Source organism: Eptesicus fuscus, chromosome 6 (genome assembly GCF_027574615.1).
Source record: "Eptesicus fuscus isolate TK198812 chromosome 6, DD_ASM_mEF_20220401, whole genome shotgun sequence".
Classification (NCBI taxonomy): Eukaryota; Metazoa; Chordata; class Mammalia; order Chiroptera; family Vespertilionidae; genus Eptesicus; species Eptesicus fuscus.
In genome coordinates, this window is record NC_072478.1 from 80,548,565 (window position 1) to 80,568,295 (window position 19,731).

At 50.8% G+C, this 19,731-nt stretch overlaps 2 protein-coding genes across 21 annotated transcripts in view; both read left to right on the top strand.

The window, feature by feature from the left end:
• LOC103285685 (protocadherin gamma-C3) overlaps positions 1 to 19,731 on the top strand; it is a 141,317-nt gene that overhangs the window by 113,822 nt on the left and 7,764 nt on the right. For 19 of the 20 annotated variants that reach the window (XM_028146828.2, XM_054717969.1, XM_028146806.2 and 16 more), the window contains exon 2: positions 13,548 to 13,606. In XM_028146828.2, the coding sequence (XP_028002629.2) occupies positions 13,548 to 13,606 (59 nt within the window). Of the gene's footprint in view, positions 1 to 8,265; positions 10,732 to 13,547; positions 13,607 to 19,731 lie in introns of those variants that run through there. The other variant, XM_008141105.3, reaches the window with a different exon arrangement.
• Positions 4,274 to 6,871, top strand: LOC129149496 (protocadherin gamma-C4). Its single transcript, XM_054717976.1, has one exon. It carries the CDS (start codon positions 4,274 to 4,276, stop codon positions 6,869 to 6,871), a length of 2,598 nt encoding a protein of 865 aa, XP_054573951.1.

Consider the following 19,731-nt stretch of genomic DNA (forward strand, 5'->3'; position numbering starts at 1 on the left):
GTATTGTGTTAACAAATTCTTAGCTATTACTATGATTACTTTTATTAGTTCTTGACCCACCCAAAATCTTTCCTTAAAAAAATATTTTTAATCTCTTATTTATTGATTTGAGAGAGAAGAAGGGAGAGAAAAACATCCATTTGTTGTTCCACTTATTTATGCATTCATGGGTGATTCTTATATGTGTCCTGACCCTGAATCAAACCCAAAACCTTGGCTTATTGGGATGATGCTTTAACCAACTGAACTACCTGGCCAGGGCACCCACCCCGAATCTTAAACACACCTTGGAAATGAGCAAATCTGGAGATAGTCAAAATGACAAAGTAGAGACATATATGGAAAGGCTAAGGAATGATGAAAGCCAGAGAGAAGCAGCTGCTATTCTTCCAGTCACACTGGAAAACAACTGGCACTTTTCCTAGGACAATACCTCAAACTTGGTTGTACACTAGAATTATCTAGGGACCTTTAAAAAATTCTGAAGCCCAGGCCACATCCCAGACCAATCAAAACACAATCTTTGGGGGTGGGACGTAGGGATCAGTATGTTTTAAAGACCCCTAAATAATTCCAATGTGCATAAAAGTTTGAAAACCACTGCCCTGGAACCTGCCAGTCTATTAAGTAGCATATTTATGAAGCAAAGTGTTATTCTGGTGTTTACAGAACCAGGAGCCAGCCTTACAGGGCCAGGTATAACTTTAAAAAAGTATGTGATGTTATTTCCCAAGTTTAAAGTATTACATAGAATAGCTCCAGAAGAATATTGTAGGGAAGACATAAAATGATATGTTAATCATCTAAAGAGACAGTCTTCCTAAACCACTAGCAACCGGGCAACTAATTTTAAAAAATCTAGATCTGAGCAATCGGTATGGGATCTTTTTTGAGGATCACAAAAATGTTCTATAATTAGAATGTGGTGATGATTGCATTGTTTTAGTATATGTGATTATACAAAAAAAACCCACAATAATTTGCACACTTTAAATGGATGAACTGCATACTATGTGAATTATAGCTCAACAAAGCTGTTTTAAAAATCTAGAGTTGGGAGAATTACATACCTGGCATAAAAAAAGGTCAAGTCAAGGATATGTAGCATTAAGGCTTTCTAATGCTCCAATTCCAGTAATACAGACTGTATGCATGTTTGTTTTGGTGTGGGCTTGCAAATATAAGGGATTGAGACCTAAAAGGGGTCTAGTTCTTGGATATTAAAAGTATCACTAAAGGTCCAGTTTATGGTTAGGGAGATGACAAACCGGCAGACAAATCATTTAAGATGCTATAGAATTAGGCTTTATTTCTTTCCAGACAAACCAGGGGTGGGAGTGTGTGTGTGTGTGGGGGGGGGGGGGGCGGGAATCCTAGTTCTGTACTGCACATACTGGTTATTTAGTTTTAGATGAGTCTCTTAACCTCTCTAAACTCCAGTGTCCTCATCTATAAAATAAAGATAATACTTCCTTTAAAAATTATTGAGATTGAAAACTTAGGCATATAAAGTGTCTGTACTCAACATAAAGTATTCATATAAAACAAAAGTACTCAATAAATATTTGTTAAACTAATAAATGGTAATATCAGTAATTCACCATCTATTGAGCATCCCTTGTGCCAGATACTGTAAAAGGTGAAAAGATACAGCTATGCCACAAGCATGTCAAACTTGCGACTGGCCACGAGTTTGACATGCTTGTGCTACACAGAGTACCATAGGAGACAGACATGCAAAAGAAATGATATACAAAAAGTAATGGGAGCAGAGGGATAGAAACACCAAAGCCAATTGGGGGAAATCAGGAACACTTCATAGAGGTGGTGATGGTTGAGCTGAGAACTAAAGATTGAGTAGTAATTTGTTAAATAGTAAAGGGGATAGATAGAGGGTCTTGCAGAAAGTTCCATACTGAAGAATAATGATATTACATTGTTGCTGAATTTTAAAGCATGTTTTTAAAATAGACAGTCTTTGCAAGAGATAAAGTGAAGCAAGTAGGCAGGAATTAGATCTTTTTTTTTTTTTAGGAATTAGATCTTGAATTACCTTTAGGCCAGGCCAAGGAGTTATTTATTTATTTATCTATTTATTTATTTATTTATTTAAATTTTTAAAAATTGATTTCAGAGAGGAAGGGAGAGGGAGAGAGAGATAGAAACATCAATGATGAGAGAGAATCATTGATCGGCTGCCTCTTGCACACACCCCTACTGGGGATCCAGCCCGAAACCCAGGCATATGCCCTTGATCAGAATCGAACCCGCGACCCTTCAGTCCACAGGCCGACACTCTATCCATTGAGCCAAGCTGGCTAGGGCGGGGAGTTTTTTATTTTATTCTGTATCAGTGATAGTCATTGCAGAATTTTGAACTGACATATATATGATGTCATCAGGAGTTTGTTTTGTTTTGTTTGTTTGTTTGTTTGTTTGTTTGTTTTAGAGGGATTATTCTAGCAGCCATTAGTGAGATGGATTGGGGATATTGATACTGGAAACAAAGAGAACAGTTAGAAGGCTATTATGATATTTGAGGAAAAGATTGGTAAATGCTTGAACCATTCCAGTGGCAGAATAAATGGAGGGAAGTGTCACAGTAAAACATCAGGACTTGTTGATTGACATCATACAGGTAGTCAGGGAGAGGAATGAGTCAAGGATGACCGTACCTGCTCCAAGGGAGCTGGGTGGATGATGTGTCATTCACTGAAGAGAATCCTGGCATAAACACCTAGTGGGTTAGCCTGATTTACACCTCCATCATTCCCAGGAGAGGAGGTTTAGGTGTTTTTGTAAAAGAACATAGAAAGCAGATCCCTCCCTCTGAGACCAGAATGTTGCTTGCTGGCATCACCATAGTCAGAGGATATTCCTGAGGATCAAGGGTTTGGAAAAATAAGGAGGATAAGAAGCCCAGGTTTTGCCACTGGTTTTGGAACCCACTCGTCACCTAGGTGAGGATTTGAATGAGTTCAGAAATATGTCCAGATCAGACTGAAATTTTCTCTTTGTGCTCTGGTGTGTTTGCCACTCAGGTTTTGCAGGTAACTGCAGTGTGAAATGAGCTGTTTCTTCATTTGTGCGAGGTGGTAGCCAGGCTCCTGGGAGGGTCTGGATCTGGGTCCGATGGAGTGACATCAAGTCTCCAGCTCCAAGGGGCCCCCTGGGGCTAAGTGAAAAGCTTGCTCTTTTGAAACAGCCTCTGTTGGTAATTAACAACATATCAGGCATACCATGGTGTCAAATAAAGGGGATTTGTAGGAACAGTGCTGTTGGTAGCTTGATCTCAAATCATTCACAGGGAGCTATTAAATCTGTGAACATTAGCTTTCTGCCAGGTAGTGAGATCTAACCCTTAGCACCTCCCAGACACAACTGATTCTTTACTGATTTGGAGCATCTCCCTTTCCTGGCTTCCTCTACTCCTCTTCATCTCCTCCCATGCTGTCCTTGAAACTGATGAATGGTAATTTAGCATATCACTAGCAAGCGTCTGAATAAAAGAGTTTTGGTTTCCGCTGCGCCTCCTGTTACAACAAAAATGTGTACTGCATACATTTAATGGGCTACATTAATGTGTAAGCCTTTTCCGCAAAGAGGTGGGTGCGTTTCTGAATCATCGGAGAGAGGCAGAGTTTTGTGAACATGGCAGTGCTTCTAATTAGCGGTTGCTCTGATACAATAGGACTGAGCAGAAGCTGCTCATTTAGAATATTGGTGGATGACAACACTGGCTTGAACAAAGTGACCCGTCTCAAATGGCTACTCCTCTCAGGGCTGCAGGTTGCTAAGGCTCTGGCTGTTTTCCCCGCGGAAAAGGGGCGGGGAAGATTGGTGTGCTCGAGAGAAAAAAAACAACACACGACACATATATGTTGTCTGTCGCTCCATAGAGGTCATAATAACCCGTGGAAAGAAATGCTGTTGAGCGGGAGAAAGGTGAAAAGATAGGTGTTTTTTGTTTTGGTGTGTGTGTGTGCTTTTTCTCCAATGCTGCGACGCATTTACCCTGCTGCTATTGGGATGTTCTCTGCTCAGCCTATTGGCTGAGCCCAGGAGCCGCTGTCGGCCAATCGCGTGGTGGAAGGCAGACAAATCTACCCCGCCACCAGCAAAAAACGGCGCGTAACCCTTGCGGCGCCGGCCGAGCCGCGCCAGAACTGGCGCGGGCAAAGGGAGATAGGTGTCTCCAGCTGCTGTGGCTGTTTGGGGCGGGTCGGCTTCGTTTGCTTCTCAGGACCAGGTAGAGAGCTCGCAGGCGGCAGCAATGCTCCGCGAGGTGAGAAGCTGGGTAGAAATCTGCCCGGGGGCTACCCTTTTGTTCCTCTGTTGCTACCTGGGTTACGTTTGTGGGCAGATCCGCTACCCGGTCCCAGAGGAGTCCCAGGAGGGGACTTTTGTAGGAAATGTCGCCCAAGATTTCCTGCTGGATACAGAGAGTCTGTCAGCTCGAAGGCTGCAGGTCGCTGGAGAGGTGAACCAAAGACACTTCCGTGTGGATTTGGACAGCGGAGCCCTGCTCATCAAGAACCCAATTGATCGGGAGGCACTGTGTGGGCTCAGTGCCAACTGCATCGTGCCCCTGGAGTTTGTAACCGAAGGGCCTTTGGAAATGTACCGAGCGGAGGTAGAAATCGTGGATGTGAATGATCACGCCCCCCGATTTCCTCGGCAGCAGCTGGACTTGGAAATTGGGGAGGCAGCTCCTCCAGGACAGCGTTTCCCCTTGGAAAAGGCTCAGGATGCAGATGTGGGGAGCAACTCCATCAGCAGCTATAGACTAAGCTCCAATGAGCACTTTGCCCTGGATGTAAAGAAGCGCAGCGACGGCAGCCTGGTCCCAGAGCTGCTCCTGGAGAAGCCTCTGGATCGGGAGAAGCAATCAGACTACCGCCTGGTGCTGACTGCTGTGGACGGAGGTAACCCTCCCAGATCCGGCACCGCGGAGCTCCGGGTTTCGGTGCTGGACGTGAATGACAACGCCCCAGCCTTCCAGCAATCCAGCTACAGGATTAGCGTGCTGGAGAGTGCGCCCGCCGGCATGCTGCTCATCCAGCTCAACGCCTCGGACCCGGACCTGGGTCCCAGTGGTAATGTCACCTTTTCTTTCAGTGGCCACACCCCTGACCGCGTGAGAAACCTCTTTAGCCTGCACCCCACTACTGGAAAGCTCACCCTCCAGGGGCCCCTAGACTTTGAGAATGAGAATTACTATGAATTTGATGTTCGGGCTCGAGACGGGGGTTCTCCGGCCATGGAGCAACATTGCAGCCTTCGAGTGGATCTCCTGGACGTAAATGACAACGCCCCCCACATCACGGTGACCTCAGAGCTTGGGACTCTCCCAGAGAGCGCAGAACCTGGCACTGTGGTGGCACTCATCAGTGTGCAGGACCCCGACTCAGGGTCCAATGGAGATGTGAGCCTCCGTATTCCAGACCACTTGCCCTTTGCCCTCAAGTCCGCCTTCAGGAACCAGTTCTCCCTGGTGACTGCTGGGCCCTTGGACAGAGAGGCCAAATCCAGCTATGACATCATGGTCACTGCTTCTGATGCTGGGAACCCTCCTCTGAGCACCCAAAGGACTATTTTCCTCAATATTTCAGATGTGAATGATAACCCACCTTCTTTCTTCCAGAGGTCACATGAGGTGTTTGTTCCTGAGAACAATCGCCCAGGGGACCTGCTTTGCTCCCTCGCAGCCTCTGATCCAGACTCTGGCTTGAATTCCCTCATCTCCTACTCTCTCCTAGAGCCCAGAAATCGAGACGTGTCGGCTTCTTCCTTCATCTCTCTGAACCCCCAGACAGGAGCTGTTCATGCTACTCGATCCTTTGACTATGAGCAAACACAGACACTACAGTTTGAGGTGCAGGCCCGGGATCGGGGCAACCCACCCCTTAGTAGCACCGTGACAGTTCGTCTATTCGTGCTGGACCTCAATGACAATGCGCCCGCCGTGCTCCGCCCTAGGGCCCGGCCTGGTTCCTTATGTCCCCAAGCACTGCCTCCATCAGTTGGTGCTGGTCACCTAGTCACAAAGGTGACGGCTGTGGACTTGGATTCGGGTTACAATGCTTGGGTTTCATATCAGCTCCTGGAGGCCCCAGACCCCAGCCTGTTTGCAGTCTCTCGTTACGCTGGGGAGGTGCGGACAGCTGTTCCCATTCCAGCTGATCTCCCACCACAGAAGCTGGTCATTGTGGTAAAGGATAGTGGTACCCCACCGCTCTCTACCTCCGTTACTCTCCTAGTGTCCTTGGAGGAAGATGCTCATCCGGTTGTCCCTGATCTTCGAGAATCTTCAGCTCCAAGGGAAGGAGAATCCCGCCTGACCCTCTACTTGGCTGTATCACTCGTGGCAATTTGCTTTGTCTCCTTTGGCTCATTCGTGGCACTACTCTCTAAGTGTCTTCGTGGGGCTGCCTGCGGAGTGACCTGCTTTCCTGCTGGCACCTGTGCATGTCTCACGCGCTCTCGAAGGAGGGAGGGGCTTCCTCCTTCCAATGGGATCCTCCGAATCCAGCTAGGGTCAGATGATCCTATCAAGTTTGTTGATGTGGGTGGTCACTCTCACGGCTGTACACCCTTGGCTTCTGCACCCACTCGGAGCGATAGCTTCATGATGGTGAAGTCGCCCAGTGCACCTATGGCAGGGGAGCCTGTTCGCCCAAGCTGCCCACCCTCTGATCTTCTCTATGGGCTAGAGGTGAGATCTTTGCAGGCTCAGTCAATGCTTGAGGGTTATGCCGACCCAGGCATGTGGTTGGGCCGTGTCCCAGAGAGTATTGGCCTCTCTGTAAGAGCCCGTAGTGATGTCACCTTTTTTGTGAATGGTAACTGTGTGGTAGATGCTGTGCTTTAGAAGTGTTTTGTGAATTAACGAGGAAGTTGTCAAAGGTTAATACTTGGGTTTGGGTTATGACCTTACCTGAGAGTAAGAAATGAAAGTAAGTGATCAAGAGCCAGGGAAGCATGCTGCAAGAATGTGGGAGCATAGAAACCTATAGCACACAAGGGTAGGGTACACTGGACCGTCACTTAAACCCAGATGGCTGCGTTCTCTACTCTTCCGGAATGAGGGGGCCAGATTCCGGACTACCTTAACTCTAGATTACCATTCCCCAATGCCTCACAGTATCAAGTACTCCCTAACCCACTGTGAAGGGAAGTCCCTGCTTGAAATCTAGAGGAGAGCACGAAGAGGAAAGAGTCAAGGGAGTAGAGGCATCTTCGGGACTCCCAATCAAGTCCCCACTGGGATTTGAGCTAGATGCAGTAGACTGGGGCAGGGGAAGCATTACCTCTTTGGGGGAAAAGCATAGAGTGAAATCACTTAATGTCAGAAATCTGGTTTACAGATGAGGCATCCATAGAGATAGCTATTCTGAGGGTCTCTAAGTAGAGTACTTCTGAATTGGTGAAACCATAAAGCCTAGAGGCCATGCCTAGTTTCTAGTCACCCTTCTGGTGACCTGAATCAGTCCCAGAAATATTTCCCCTACCATAAGCTGTGATGCTCATTCATAGCTCAAGTCTGGATCTTAGGAAAGCTGAGTGCTATAGTCATCAGCTGACATTGAGATTCCTTAAATAATCACTGGAAAGTCAGAGCAAGACTCTACATGATCCTAACAAATCTCTCTTCTCATCTTAGCAGTGGTTAGCAGGATGGGGGTGGGAGGGGGAACACTGGGCTTTGCCTCCCCGATAAAGACAAACTTTTGTTGGTTCAAGCAAGTAGTGGGAGCCTCTGAAATCATGCAGGAAGTTGCTGGGACAGAACACTGAGAAGTTTTGTACCACTTTGTCTTCCCTGTTGAGCACCATCTGAGCTGTCAAATTTTGCTGCCAAGGGGGCTGAATCAACGTGCAGCACGAAACAAGTGGGGAAGTAGGAGGCTTCTGTGACACAGATTTGCAGCCTGTTCCTAAGGTTTCCAGACTTTATAATTGGTTGAGAGCAGACAGACTTTTTGGCCAATCAGACTAAGAGCCGAGGTGGGGGATCTGCTCTTCTTGCCCGCCTCTCCTCCCCCAGCTCCCCAGCTCCACTCAGATTTAATTCCCCTTCCCCCCCCCCCACCCACCCCCGCCATTCGGTGACTAAGAGGAACTGCTGCAGGCAGACAAACCTCAGAGCAGTTTTTAAGAGGCTGGAAGGAGACACAAGAGATTTCAGCTGCTACATTCCAAGCCCTGGGTCTACCTTGGAGACAGGACAGCACAGAGTCAGTGTCCAGGAAGGACTTCTGGGTCATGGGGCCCAAGATACCCCCACAGCTCGCTGGGAAATGGCAAGTGCTGTGCATGTTGTCCTTGTGCTGCTGGGGCTGGGTGTCTGGGCAGCTTCGTTACTCAGTGGTGGAGGAGTCTGAGCCGGGGACGCTGGTGGGAAATGTTGCTCAGGATCTAGGCTTAAAGGTGACAGATCTGATGAGCCGTGGACTGCGGTTGGGCTCTGAGGAAAAGGGGCACTATTTTTCCCTGAGCTTGATGAGTGGTGGTCTGGCAGTAAATCAAAAGATTGACCGAGAGAGCCTGTGTGGAGCCAGTACCAGCTGCCTGTTGCCAGTCCAGGTGGTGACCGAACACCCACTGGAACTAATCCGTGTAGAGGTAGAGATCCTGGATCTCAATGACAACTCTCCTAGCTTTGCCATCCCTGAGCGAGAGATACGCATCTCAGAATCAGCTGCACTGGGGGCACGATTCCCACTAGACAGTGCCCAGGATCCAGATGTGGGCACCAATACTGTGAGCTTCTACACTCTGAGCCCCAACAACCACTTCTCTCTGAATGTGAAGACCCTAAAAGATGGGAAGCTGTTCCCAGAGCTGGTGCTAGAGCAGCAGCTGGACCGTGAAGCTCAGGCAAAACATCAGTTGGTGCTCACTGCTGTGGATGGGGGTGTCCCAGCCCGCTCAGGGACCACCCTTATCGCTATCACTGTGCTGGACATCAACGATAATGCTCCAGCCTTCCAGTCCTCAGTTCTTCGTGTGGGACTCGCAGAGAATGCACCCAGGGGTACACTGCTGCTCCGCCTCAATGCCACTGATCCGGACGAAGGCATCAATGGCCAACTAGACTATTCTTTTGGAGACCATACATCCGAGGCAGTGCGGAATCTCTTTGGCCTAGATCCCAGCAGTGGAGCAATCCATGTGTTGGGTCCCATAGACTTTGAGGAGTCAAGTTTCTATGAAATTCACGCACGGGCCCGTGATCAGGGACAGCCAGCCATGGAAGGCCACTGTGTGATTCAAGTGGACGTGGGGGATGCCAATGACAATGCCCCAGAGGTACTCCTGGCCTCTTTGGTCAACCCCGTTCTGGAGAGCACACCAGTGGGCACAGTAGTGGGATTGTTTAGTGTGCGGGACAGAGACTCAGGGAGGAACGGTGAAGTGAGCCTTGATATCTCTCCAGACCTGCCTTTTCAGATTAAGCCCTCTGAGAACCACTACTCACTGCTAACCAGCCAGCCCTTGGACCGTGAGGCCACATCCCACTATATCATTGAGCTGCTGGCCAGTGACGCAGGCTCACCTCCCCTGCACGCTCATCTCACCATCGGGCTCAACATTTCGGACGTTAATGACAATGCCCCCTCCTTCACCCAGCAGCTCTATACTGCGTACATCGCAGAAAACCGGCCTCCGGGCTCCCTTCTCTGCACTGTGGCTGCCTCTGATCCAGACACCGGGGATAACGCCCGTCTCACCTACTCCATCATAGGGAATCAGATTCAGGGAGCCCCAGCCTCCTCCTTCGTATATGTCAACCCCGAGGATGGGCGGGTCTTTGCCCAGCGCACCTTTGACTACGAATTGCTGCAGATGATGCAGATCGTGGTGGGCGTGCGAGACGCTGGCTCTCCCCCGCTGCATGCCAACACATCCCTGCATGTGTTTGTCCTGGACCAGAATGATAACGCCCCGGCTGTGCTGCACCCAAGACCCGGCTGGGAACTCCCAGCCCCGCAGCGTCTCCCTCGCTCTGCGCCTCCTGGCTCCTTGGTCACCAAGGTGACAGCTGTGGATGCTGATGCAGGCCACAATGCATGGCTCTCTTATTCACTGTTGCCACAGTCCACAGCCCCAGGACTGTTCCTGGTGTCCGCACACACTGGTGAGGTGCGCACGGCCCGGGCCTTACTGGAGGACGACTCTGGCACCCAACAGGTGGTGGTCCTGGTGAGGGACAACGGTGACCCTTCACTCTCCTCCACAGCCACGGTGCTGCTGGTTCTGGAGGACGAGGACCCTGAGGAAACGCCCAAATCCAGCGACTTCTTCACACACCCTCCTGAGCGATCCGACCTCACCCTTTACCTCATTGTGGCCCTCGCAGCCATCAGTCTGCTATCCTTAGTCACCTTCACCTTTCTGTCAGCCAAGTGCCTTCGGGGACACGCAGATGGGGGTGGGGGTGGGGGTGGGGGCCGGTGCTGCCAGCGCCAGGACTCGCCCTCCCGGGACTACTATAAGCAGTCCAGCCCCAACCTGCAGGTGAGCTCGGACGGCACGCTCAAGTACATGGAGGTGACGCTGCGGCCCGCCGACTCGCAGAGCCATTGCTACAGGACGTGCTTTTCACCGGCCTCGGACGGCAGCGACTTCACTTTTCTACGGCCCCTGGGCGTCCAGCAGCCCTCAGCCCTGGCGCTGGAGCCCGACGCCTTCCGGTCCCGTGCTAACACGCTGCGGGAGCCGAGCCAGGTGAGGGGCTCAGCGCGACGCCTGCGCGGCGATGGAGCAGCTGCCCGACCAGATCTTAGGGGCTTTGAACCTGCATCCACCCCTCTCACGCGGGCTCTCGGCTGCCGTTTGGACTGGTTGCGCGGGGCCAGAGGTGTGGCCAAACGGGGATGGGGCTCTGAGCCCCGGGAGGTGGGGGGCCATTGCGTCCCAGGGTGATAGGACCGCCCCGCCCCCACAACTCAGAAAAGGCTGGGGCCCGGCGATCTTGCCAGCGACTTCCGTGGGGGTCGGGGGTCCAGGGTGGAGGCAGTCACAGACCCACGCCCACAGCCAGCCTCCTAGGCTCCGGCGCCCGCACGCTCTGCTGCTCTAAGTTTCTTCTTAAGTTTCTCCCAACTCCCCGCATCTGGGACTTCGCTGTTCTTCTCAACCCTCCTTATTCCCCCATCCAAACACGCGTCTGTAGACAGGACAGGGGCGCGGGCGCAGGGTTCCCGCCACGCCGCACCCGCACTCACGCCCTCGCACTGGGGCTGGGACTCGCGCCAGCTGCGGGTCACACCACTGGCGGTCCCCGAGCCCCTCACAGCTTCCCTCCGTCCCGGCAGTACCTCCGAGGTACTGCCTCTGACTGCGCACCCTGGTGACAGTCCCAGGTCAGGCCGGTGCTGTCCCGGGCCGGACCCGGTCGCCTCCGCGTGGGCTGGGGCGTCCAGAGCTCGAGAGCGAGTCCGGGCGCTCTAGGCGCGGAGGCTGGGACTCTAGGACCCACGGGCTGGCCGATCCCGCTGGGCCTCCAGCCCAGAAGCCTTGGCCAGGTGGTCCCAGGTGCCCTGGGATCCAAGGGATGGCAGGTCCCAGCCGCCCCGGAGAGCAAGCCAGATGCTCAGATGCTGTAGGACCCGCAGCCTGGGACCTCAGTGCCACCCGCAGCCCCGTCCTCTCGCGGGAAGTGGGAGCCTGGCGCACCCGGCTCTGGACGCGCAGAGATGGGTTTTTGGCTCCGTCGTGACCACAATGTGTCCAGAGATGTCAGACCTAGGCTTGGGGGGTGACCAGAGTATCTGAGACTTTGGCACATCCTCCCTTCTCTGGCTGATGGAGAGCCACAGCCCCTGCAGGTGCCAGGGCGCCCTCGTACATGGAGCAACTATAATAGTAACAAAGCATAAGGTGCCACAACTCCAGGAGCTTTTATTCAAAATCTATCTGTGCCTCACCCTGCCCCCACGGAATTAGAATTATATTTTGAAACAACACCCCCATGAGATTCTGATAGCTGACTGAGACTCTCACCTCCTCTGAGAGCCACATCTCATCTGCGCTCGCGCCCCTGAGAGGTACTAGCATCCGCACGTCATGCCAGTTTCACAGAGGTCAGTGACTTGTCCAGGTTCTCCCGCTAAGTGAGAGAGGAAGGCCTGCGCTAGGTCTCCTGATACCAGCAGAGCGAGGACACTGGAACGCTGGAGGCCAGCAGGGATGTTTGCATCTGCTGGGATGGGCAGAGATGGGTCTCCCAAGTGGAGAAAGGCCTTCTGGGCTCCTGCTCCCAGAGCAGCCCTAATGGTACATACAAACGTGGACCCGCGTCCTTTTGCAGGTTTTGAATTTTGCCCAGCTCCTCTCCTCCCATCTGTCAGGGTACCTGTGTCTCCGTGGAGATTCTGCTATAGCTACAGATACGGTGGCTGAGGACGGACATCCTCGTGCCCTTCCCCACGGCAGCCCCAGAACGGCGCTGGTGACTCCTGTTGCACCTGGGCTGCTGTTTCTGGGTTCTGCTCACATCACTGCCACCTGTGCGGCTCCGAGTGAGTCATTTGGCAGCCATGGGTCTTCCTTCTCCCCAGTGTCATCAGAGATGCTCACACCTCCTTCTCTGCTCCTGCGAGTGAGTGTGAGAATTAATTACTAGCACACCCCAGAATGGGTGAGGAGAAAGCTCAGGGAGTGCTCCGTGAGAGTGTGTGATGGGATAACACACCCTGGGGAGAGGCGGGGAGGACTGGGGAGAGCAGTGGCTGGCCAGAGTCCCACGCTTCATCCAGGTGGGGGATGGCTCCAGATCAGCCCCTGGGAGCCCTGGAGACTTGGTTGGCTCTGCCCGGAGGCTGTGGGAGCTTGATCTCTGCTGGGCTCCATCCAGCAGTTTCTGCCCCGGACAGAGGAGCCTTGTTCTCTCCCCCTTAGACACAGTCATTGTCTGGCACCGAGTTATGGGGGGTGAGAGGTGTCCTGGGGCTTGGATGCCCTGCAAAGGCCCCGTCTGGCATGACTCCTAAATTAATAATGTATTTAGCTGTGGGAAGGGATCCTTGATTGCCAAGGGCCTGGAGGAGGCGTCCCTCTGAGTGTGTTACGGCACAACCTGGCACGAAAAGGGTTACCCAGGGCAGCAGCCATCTTGCTGCAGCGGAAGCTTTGTTCCCAGCTGAGGAGCTGAATACATTCTTTCTGGGGCTGGCCACGTTTGGGGGCCTCCTCTGCAGCCCTCCCCTCGGCTCTGGGTTCTGCAGAAGACACTTTCGCCCTTGAATCTCAGCTCAGAAGTCTGAGTCTGGGGGCCAGGGAGGAAGGGCAGTTTCTTTAGCAAAGGGATCCGGGTTTGCTCACTGTGGCCACATAAATGTTTTTATCTCTTTGTCTCCGTACCTTCTGAAACCTGAGGTATATTTTGTCTTTGAAGATGAGTCTACCCCCCACCTCCCCATCTGACACCAGTTTCTTCTCAGTGTGCACTCCCCTCTCCGCCTCCCGGCCCATCCCCAGGGGTCGGTAACATTCAGACTTCTCCAGGGTACTCAGCCCTTTTCCCTCTGTTTTCTCCACAGCAAGCCCCACCCAACACGGACTGGCGTTTCTCTCAGGCCCAGAGACCCGGCACCAGCGGGTAGGTGACTGCCTCTCCAGCCCACCCTCTTCTCTGCGGCATTTTCTCAGTGATGACGTGAGGGGGTGGAGGAGGGCTCAGCGGTTGCTACGAATGGCTTCTTCCCTCGGTTCCAGATTTCAGGGAGGTTCTGGTGTCCTGGAGGCTCTTACACAGACCCCAGAGGGAAGAGGCTATTTTGGAAGCTCAAGTCATGCGCTCATCCCCTCTCTGCTCCCACCACAGGAAACCTGTCCTGTCTCTTGGGGGCTCCGTGGGACCACAAGGTGGTTTTAAGGTGGTCTCTGGGTGGGGGGGGGGGCTTATTAACCCATCTACTGCCTACATCCCCCCACTCTGGATGGAGCTGGGCTCCATCCTGACCTGGGGTTCAGACAGAGAAACCTGGGGCAGGAGGAGGAGAGGAGGAGCCTGCAGGAAACAGCAGAGGAGGGGAGGGCGGTCCGGCGGCTGTGGGGGAAGGGAGACAGCACAGCTGGAGGTGGGGCTGAGGAGGGAGAGCTCTAGGGCAGGTCTTCCTGGCCCTGACCCTCCTCCAGGCCACCTGGGAGGCCCCCGACGGGTTCTACCCTCTCAGTCCGCAGGCCTTTTGTCTCTGCCACTCTCTTATCTCTGCACCCGCCCCTCCGTCTCTGTGTCAGTTTACATTCTCGGCCTCTCCCTTTTTCTTGGTCTCTATCTCGGTTTCTGTCTTCATTGCTGCCTCTGTTCCTACCATTGTATCTACCTGCGTTGATCTGTGCCTCACACTGCGCCTGCCTTGGCTAGGTGCTCAATAAATGTGAATCAGTGAATCAATGTGACTTCCTAGTCTCAGTCAGTTTCTCCTTTTCTCTGTGTCTCTGCCTCCCTGTCTCCATCCTTGATCTCTGTCTGTCTCTCCCTCTTTCATCCGTTGCTAGTGTCCTTGTGTTCCTCTGTCTGCAGTTTTTGTTCCTCCGTCCCTCACTATTTCTGCTGTCCTCTCCATCCCCAGCCTCTGTGTCTGTGTCTCTGTCTCTCTCTACTCGTCTCTGTAACTGTTGTCTGTCCCTTTCTGCCTCACTGAGTCTCTTTCTCTGTTTCTCTTTATTTATCTCTCTCTCTGTCTCTGTTTTATCCTGTCTTTTGCTTGGTGTCTCTGCCTATCTCTCATTTCTTTGGACTTGTGGGCAAGCCAGCACACACATCGTCCCCACCTCTCTCCCTCCCCAAGCCCCTCACACACAGAGCCTTTGATCAGTGCTTTCCAACACACCCTCCCATCTAGGCTGCCCCAGCTGCTCATTTCAATCTGGTATGAATTCCTGCTGAGACAGGAACCCCCTGTGGGTGGGGGAGGAGGGAAATTTCAGCAGAAAGACCTTCAGTTGGTCTGAGGGGAGTGAGTGGGCTCTGGGCCAGGCCTCCCTGTTAGAAGGCAGGAGCCTGGAGGAGTCCAAGGATCCCTGGAGAGAGGGGGCGGGCAGAGCTTAGTCTGCCTTCCTGCCTCCTCGCTGGTCAGACTCTTGCTGCCCACAGTTCCCCAGATGTACAGATGCTGAGCCCTCACTGCCACAGGAACCCAGGAGACCTTGGTGTAGGATGGAGACTCCAGCTCCTGGGCAAGTGCAGTCCTGCCACTGGTATTAGGACCTCAAGGCACTTCCTAGAAGGCAACAAACCTGATCCTTTGGACCGCCCTTGCCCTGTCCTGAACCCAGCTGTCTCCTTCCTCCCCACTGGCCTTGCCAGCCTTCTCATCCATTAGGTCATTCATGTATTCATTCAAAAAATATGTATTGAGCATCTACCATGAGCCAGTCCCTGTGCTAAACACTGGCCTGTAACAGTGAACAAGCAGACATGATTCTTGAACTCAGGCTTTCATGCCAGCAGAGAAGACGGAAGATGGATAGCAAATCACACGCAAAAATGTCTAGTTTCAAGTCATAGCAAGTTCTGAAAAGAAGAGGGTAATGTGAATGCAGTGGCGGAGGCGGGTAGAGAAGGCCTCCAGGAGGAAGTGACATGTGAGCTGAGGTGATAGAAAGAAGTACAGAGCAGTTTGTGTCCCCTTTCCCCACCCCACCCCACCCGCCCCGCAGGACATACACTAACCGGGCAGAGTCATTGCTGAACCTGAGGCCCAACCATTGCTCTGGGCTGTGCTCCTCACCCCGGCCTCAAGCCCCTTTCATCACACGGGAGACTGGGTGGCCTGACATACATGCGGGAGCTCTTGGGGAGATGGAGGAGGCTCAGGAGCTCCCCAGCCTTAACTTGAGCCGGATGGGGATGGGACAAGCAGTTCTGATCCAGCTCCAAATGGCCCAGATGAAATAAGCGTTAGGGGCCCAGTCCAGCAACTGCAACTTCCCTTCTTCATTCAATAAATAGTAAGACCGACTGTAGGCCAGGTAGTGTTCTAGGTATAAAAAGACATACTCCCTGTTCGCAGGAGTTTACAGTATCGAGGGAGACAAATACCAACGAAATAGTTATAAGTGCTATGAAGAGCAGTGCCTCGTAGTGAGAGCATAAAATAGGGATTTGACCTGGTCAGGGAGCAGGAAGATGTCCAGGAGGAAAGGAGGCTGTGCTGGGATCTGAAGGATGAATATGAATTAACCAGCTGAAGGAAAGAGTTAAGAGCATTCCAGGTAGAGGGAAGAGCATATGCAAAGGCCCTGTGGTGAGGCATCTCTGGATCAACAGAATGAAAGGGGGTGTTTTCTGTGCGGCCATCCTGATGAGTAAATTAAAGTGAGACAGTGAGGGGAGATTTCTTATTCAGTCTAACCCTGGTTCCAGCCCTCCAGTGCTTTTCTGCCCCATTCCCTTTAAAAAGGGCTAGTGTTGAGTTCTTCAGTAAACCTGGTTAAAGTTCAAGCCAGCACTGGGTCTCATTGCCTAGACAAAGGGGAAAAGATCCAAGATCTGAAGTTCTTGCTTGCCAGGTGCTCCTCCTCTCCACCACTGTCCCTTCTCAAGTCATCCTTTCGGCTTCTGATCCCAACAGCTGTTGTCTCCAGTCTGAATCCTGCAAGCCAGTTCCCCTTCTCAGGCTGTAACCACGCCCCACCGTGCAGCTGTTCCCAGCCTCTGCACAGAGGAGACCTTCCCCACTCAGCTTCCCCCGTCCCCGCTCTGTTCTCTTTGATGGTTTCCCACTACCCTTCCCTCCTACCCACCCTCCTCTCAGAGACACCATCCCTGCTCTCATTCAACAAATTAGCAACTGTTTTTAAAATAATTCATGCTCATTATGGAAACACGAGAAATAGAGAACAAAATTTCCAAGAAAAAGTACTCATAATTTCACAACCCAGGGAAAACACCACTAACATTTTTTAATATGAAAAATTTTAAATCTATACAAAAATAGAGAGAAGAATAAAATGAATTGTTTATGAATTTGTTCACAGAATACTGAGAACTTTTATTTCCAGTACCTGGTATATTTCTCACCATTTTTTTTCTTTATAGTAATTAAAGTCGTACTGTTCATTTATTTTTGTTGTTTTTTTTGGGGGGGGGGGGGGGAGTGTCTTTGCAATATATAACAAAAATTCCCCAAAGTCTATAAAAAAAATCTTGAAAAGTCATTTAATTGTTGCATAATAGCCCCAGATATAGGGTGGGGGGGAAATAGGTTTATAGTTGTGAGTATATGAAACCCAGAGTTTACTCTTGTATTATTATTTATTAGTTATTATATTTTTTTTCATATGGACAACTATAAACCTACTTTTTCCCAACCCTGTATATGTATATTTTTAAATGCTGATAGGTTTTTACTGCACTGAAAAAATATATATGCATTTATATTTTATCATTTAAATCCAGGCTGTTGTCAGGAGTGACTTCCCCAGGTTTCTCCTTTTTTAGAGCCTGATTCAGGAAGCATCTTCTCAAAGCCCAGCCTCTGGGCTGCTCCCCACCACACACCCAGCACCCCAGATACAAGCTCCTTAGGGCAAGCACTGTATCTATCATCTCTTAAGTCCCAGGGCCTGTCACAGGCACTGACACAGAGTGGGTGCTTGGAAAATGATCAATTAGACATCGTCTCTCTCCTCTACTTTTATTTTTCATTGTTTTCCAAATTCTGGAAGAGTACCCTCTACCTACTGCTGGGGGTCCAGGCCCTCCCTGCTGTATAAGATTATAGGCTTTGCCCTGGCCTGTTTGGCTCAGTGGATAGAGTGTCGGCCTGCGGACTGAAGGGTCCCTGGTTTGATTCCGGTCAAGGGCATGTGCCTTGGTTGTGGGCACATCCCCAGTGGGAGGTGTGCAGGAGGCAGCTGATCAATGTTTCTCTCTCATCGATGTTTCTAGCTCTCTGTCTCTCTCCCTTCCTCTCTGTAAAAAAATCAATAAAATATATATTTTTTAAAAAGATCATAGGCTTTGGAGTCACCTTAGGACTATTCCAGTTGCAGCTCTGACAGTTACCAGCTGTTGTGACTTTGGGAAAGTTTCTCAACTTCTCAGAGCCCTGATTTCATCTGCTGGAAAAGAGGGATAATCATAACTCTTACTGCACGTGGTTCTGAGGCTGAAATAGATGATATATATATATATCCCAGTCAGCCCAGTGTCCAGGAATAGGAAGCGCTCAGCAAATGGTTCAGAAAGCAGTCTCTCCCACTTCATTCATCTCCTACCCAGCTTTAAAGAGCTGGCAGCCTGCCCAGGTGCTTGGCCTCCAACCTTCAAGGTTTCCCTAGAATCTTACAGCCCACCCTCCTTCCACTCACCTTTATTCCCTCAACACCACTACCCACCTCCACAGGGCATCCTCCTAACCTGGTATCTGACCCTATTGTCTACCTCACAGCCCCAAAGCTCTTCTCCTGCCTGTCCCCACCATCTGCTGTCCCCACTCTGTCCCCATTCGGCCCTTCACCTAGGCCTGAGCCCGCCAGCCTCAACCCTGCGCCCTCAGGCAGGCCCACAGCAGCTCTGTCAGGCTTGAGTCAGGACTTCTGGAGACAGAGGTGGCTGAGGCCCCATCACTAGGCTCTTGTCCTCCCAGAGGTAACCCAACCCTCAGTGCTCTCACAGGAGCAAGAGTGCTCTTTAAATACTTAAATCCAATCATGTCAACCCCTTTTAAACCCCTCAGTGGCTTCCCAGAGCTCTTGGGATGGGACCAAAATCTTTAGTGTCCACTCTTCAGGCAAAGCCCCTGATATACCTCCCCTGGCAGGGGCCTCACTGGCTTTCCTTTAGTCCTTTAAACCCGCCGCCAAGCCCTACCTGGTTTGGCTCAGTGGATAGAGCATCGGCTTGCGGACTGAAAGGTCCCGGGTTCGATTCCAGTCAAGGGCATGTACTTTGGTTGCAGGCACATCCCCAGTGGGAGGTGTGCAGGAGGCAGCTGATTGATGTTTCTCTCCCATCGAAGTTTCTAACTCTCTATCCCTCTCCCTTCCTCTCTGTAAAAAATCAATAAAATATTTAAAAAATAAATAAAATAAAATAAACTCGCTGCCAAGCTTCTCCCACCTCAGGGATGTCGCTCCCTCTGCCTGGAAAGCTGTCTCCACAACACCACACCTTCTCCTTGGATAACTTAATTTGACCTCTCCATTTTTTACTTTGAAATGTTTCAAACCTATCGAAAAGTTGAAAGAATAGTATGATGAACACCTGAATACTCCTTTTACCTAGATTCATTATTTGTTACTATTTTTAAGGTTATTATTATTTTTTAATGCAAACATATCCAATTAAAATTTCAGAGAAAAGGCTAAACTGCTTAACTCAGTAAAAATGTTTTTTGCAATTGTTCAAATTAATACAATGCTGCCAAAATGCTCTTTGGAAATTCTTGTAAATTTCCTCGCTTGCTTCTTTGCTCTACTGCCTTGTTAATATGCCAAGGGTCCCCTAATATGTGTGTATGTGTTAGGGTGCTTCCCCCACTTTCCTCAAAAATGGAAATGATTTAATCCTTGAAAATTCCAAAAAAGCATGGAAATAGTCACTTATGGAAAAACCCAAGTTGGGTTGGAATTCCTTAGGGCTCTTTTATGGGTTGGCATTTTTAACAATTGTGAATCACTCCTTGCTTTTCTCAACACTTGGAGCATCTAAAGGTCTTAATTAGGTGCTGCAGTAGGAAGCAGGAGACAGCCTTGCACTCGGAGCTGGAGCTG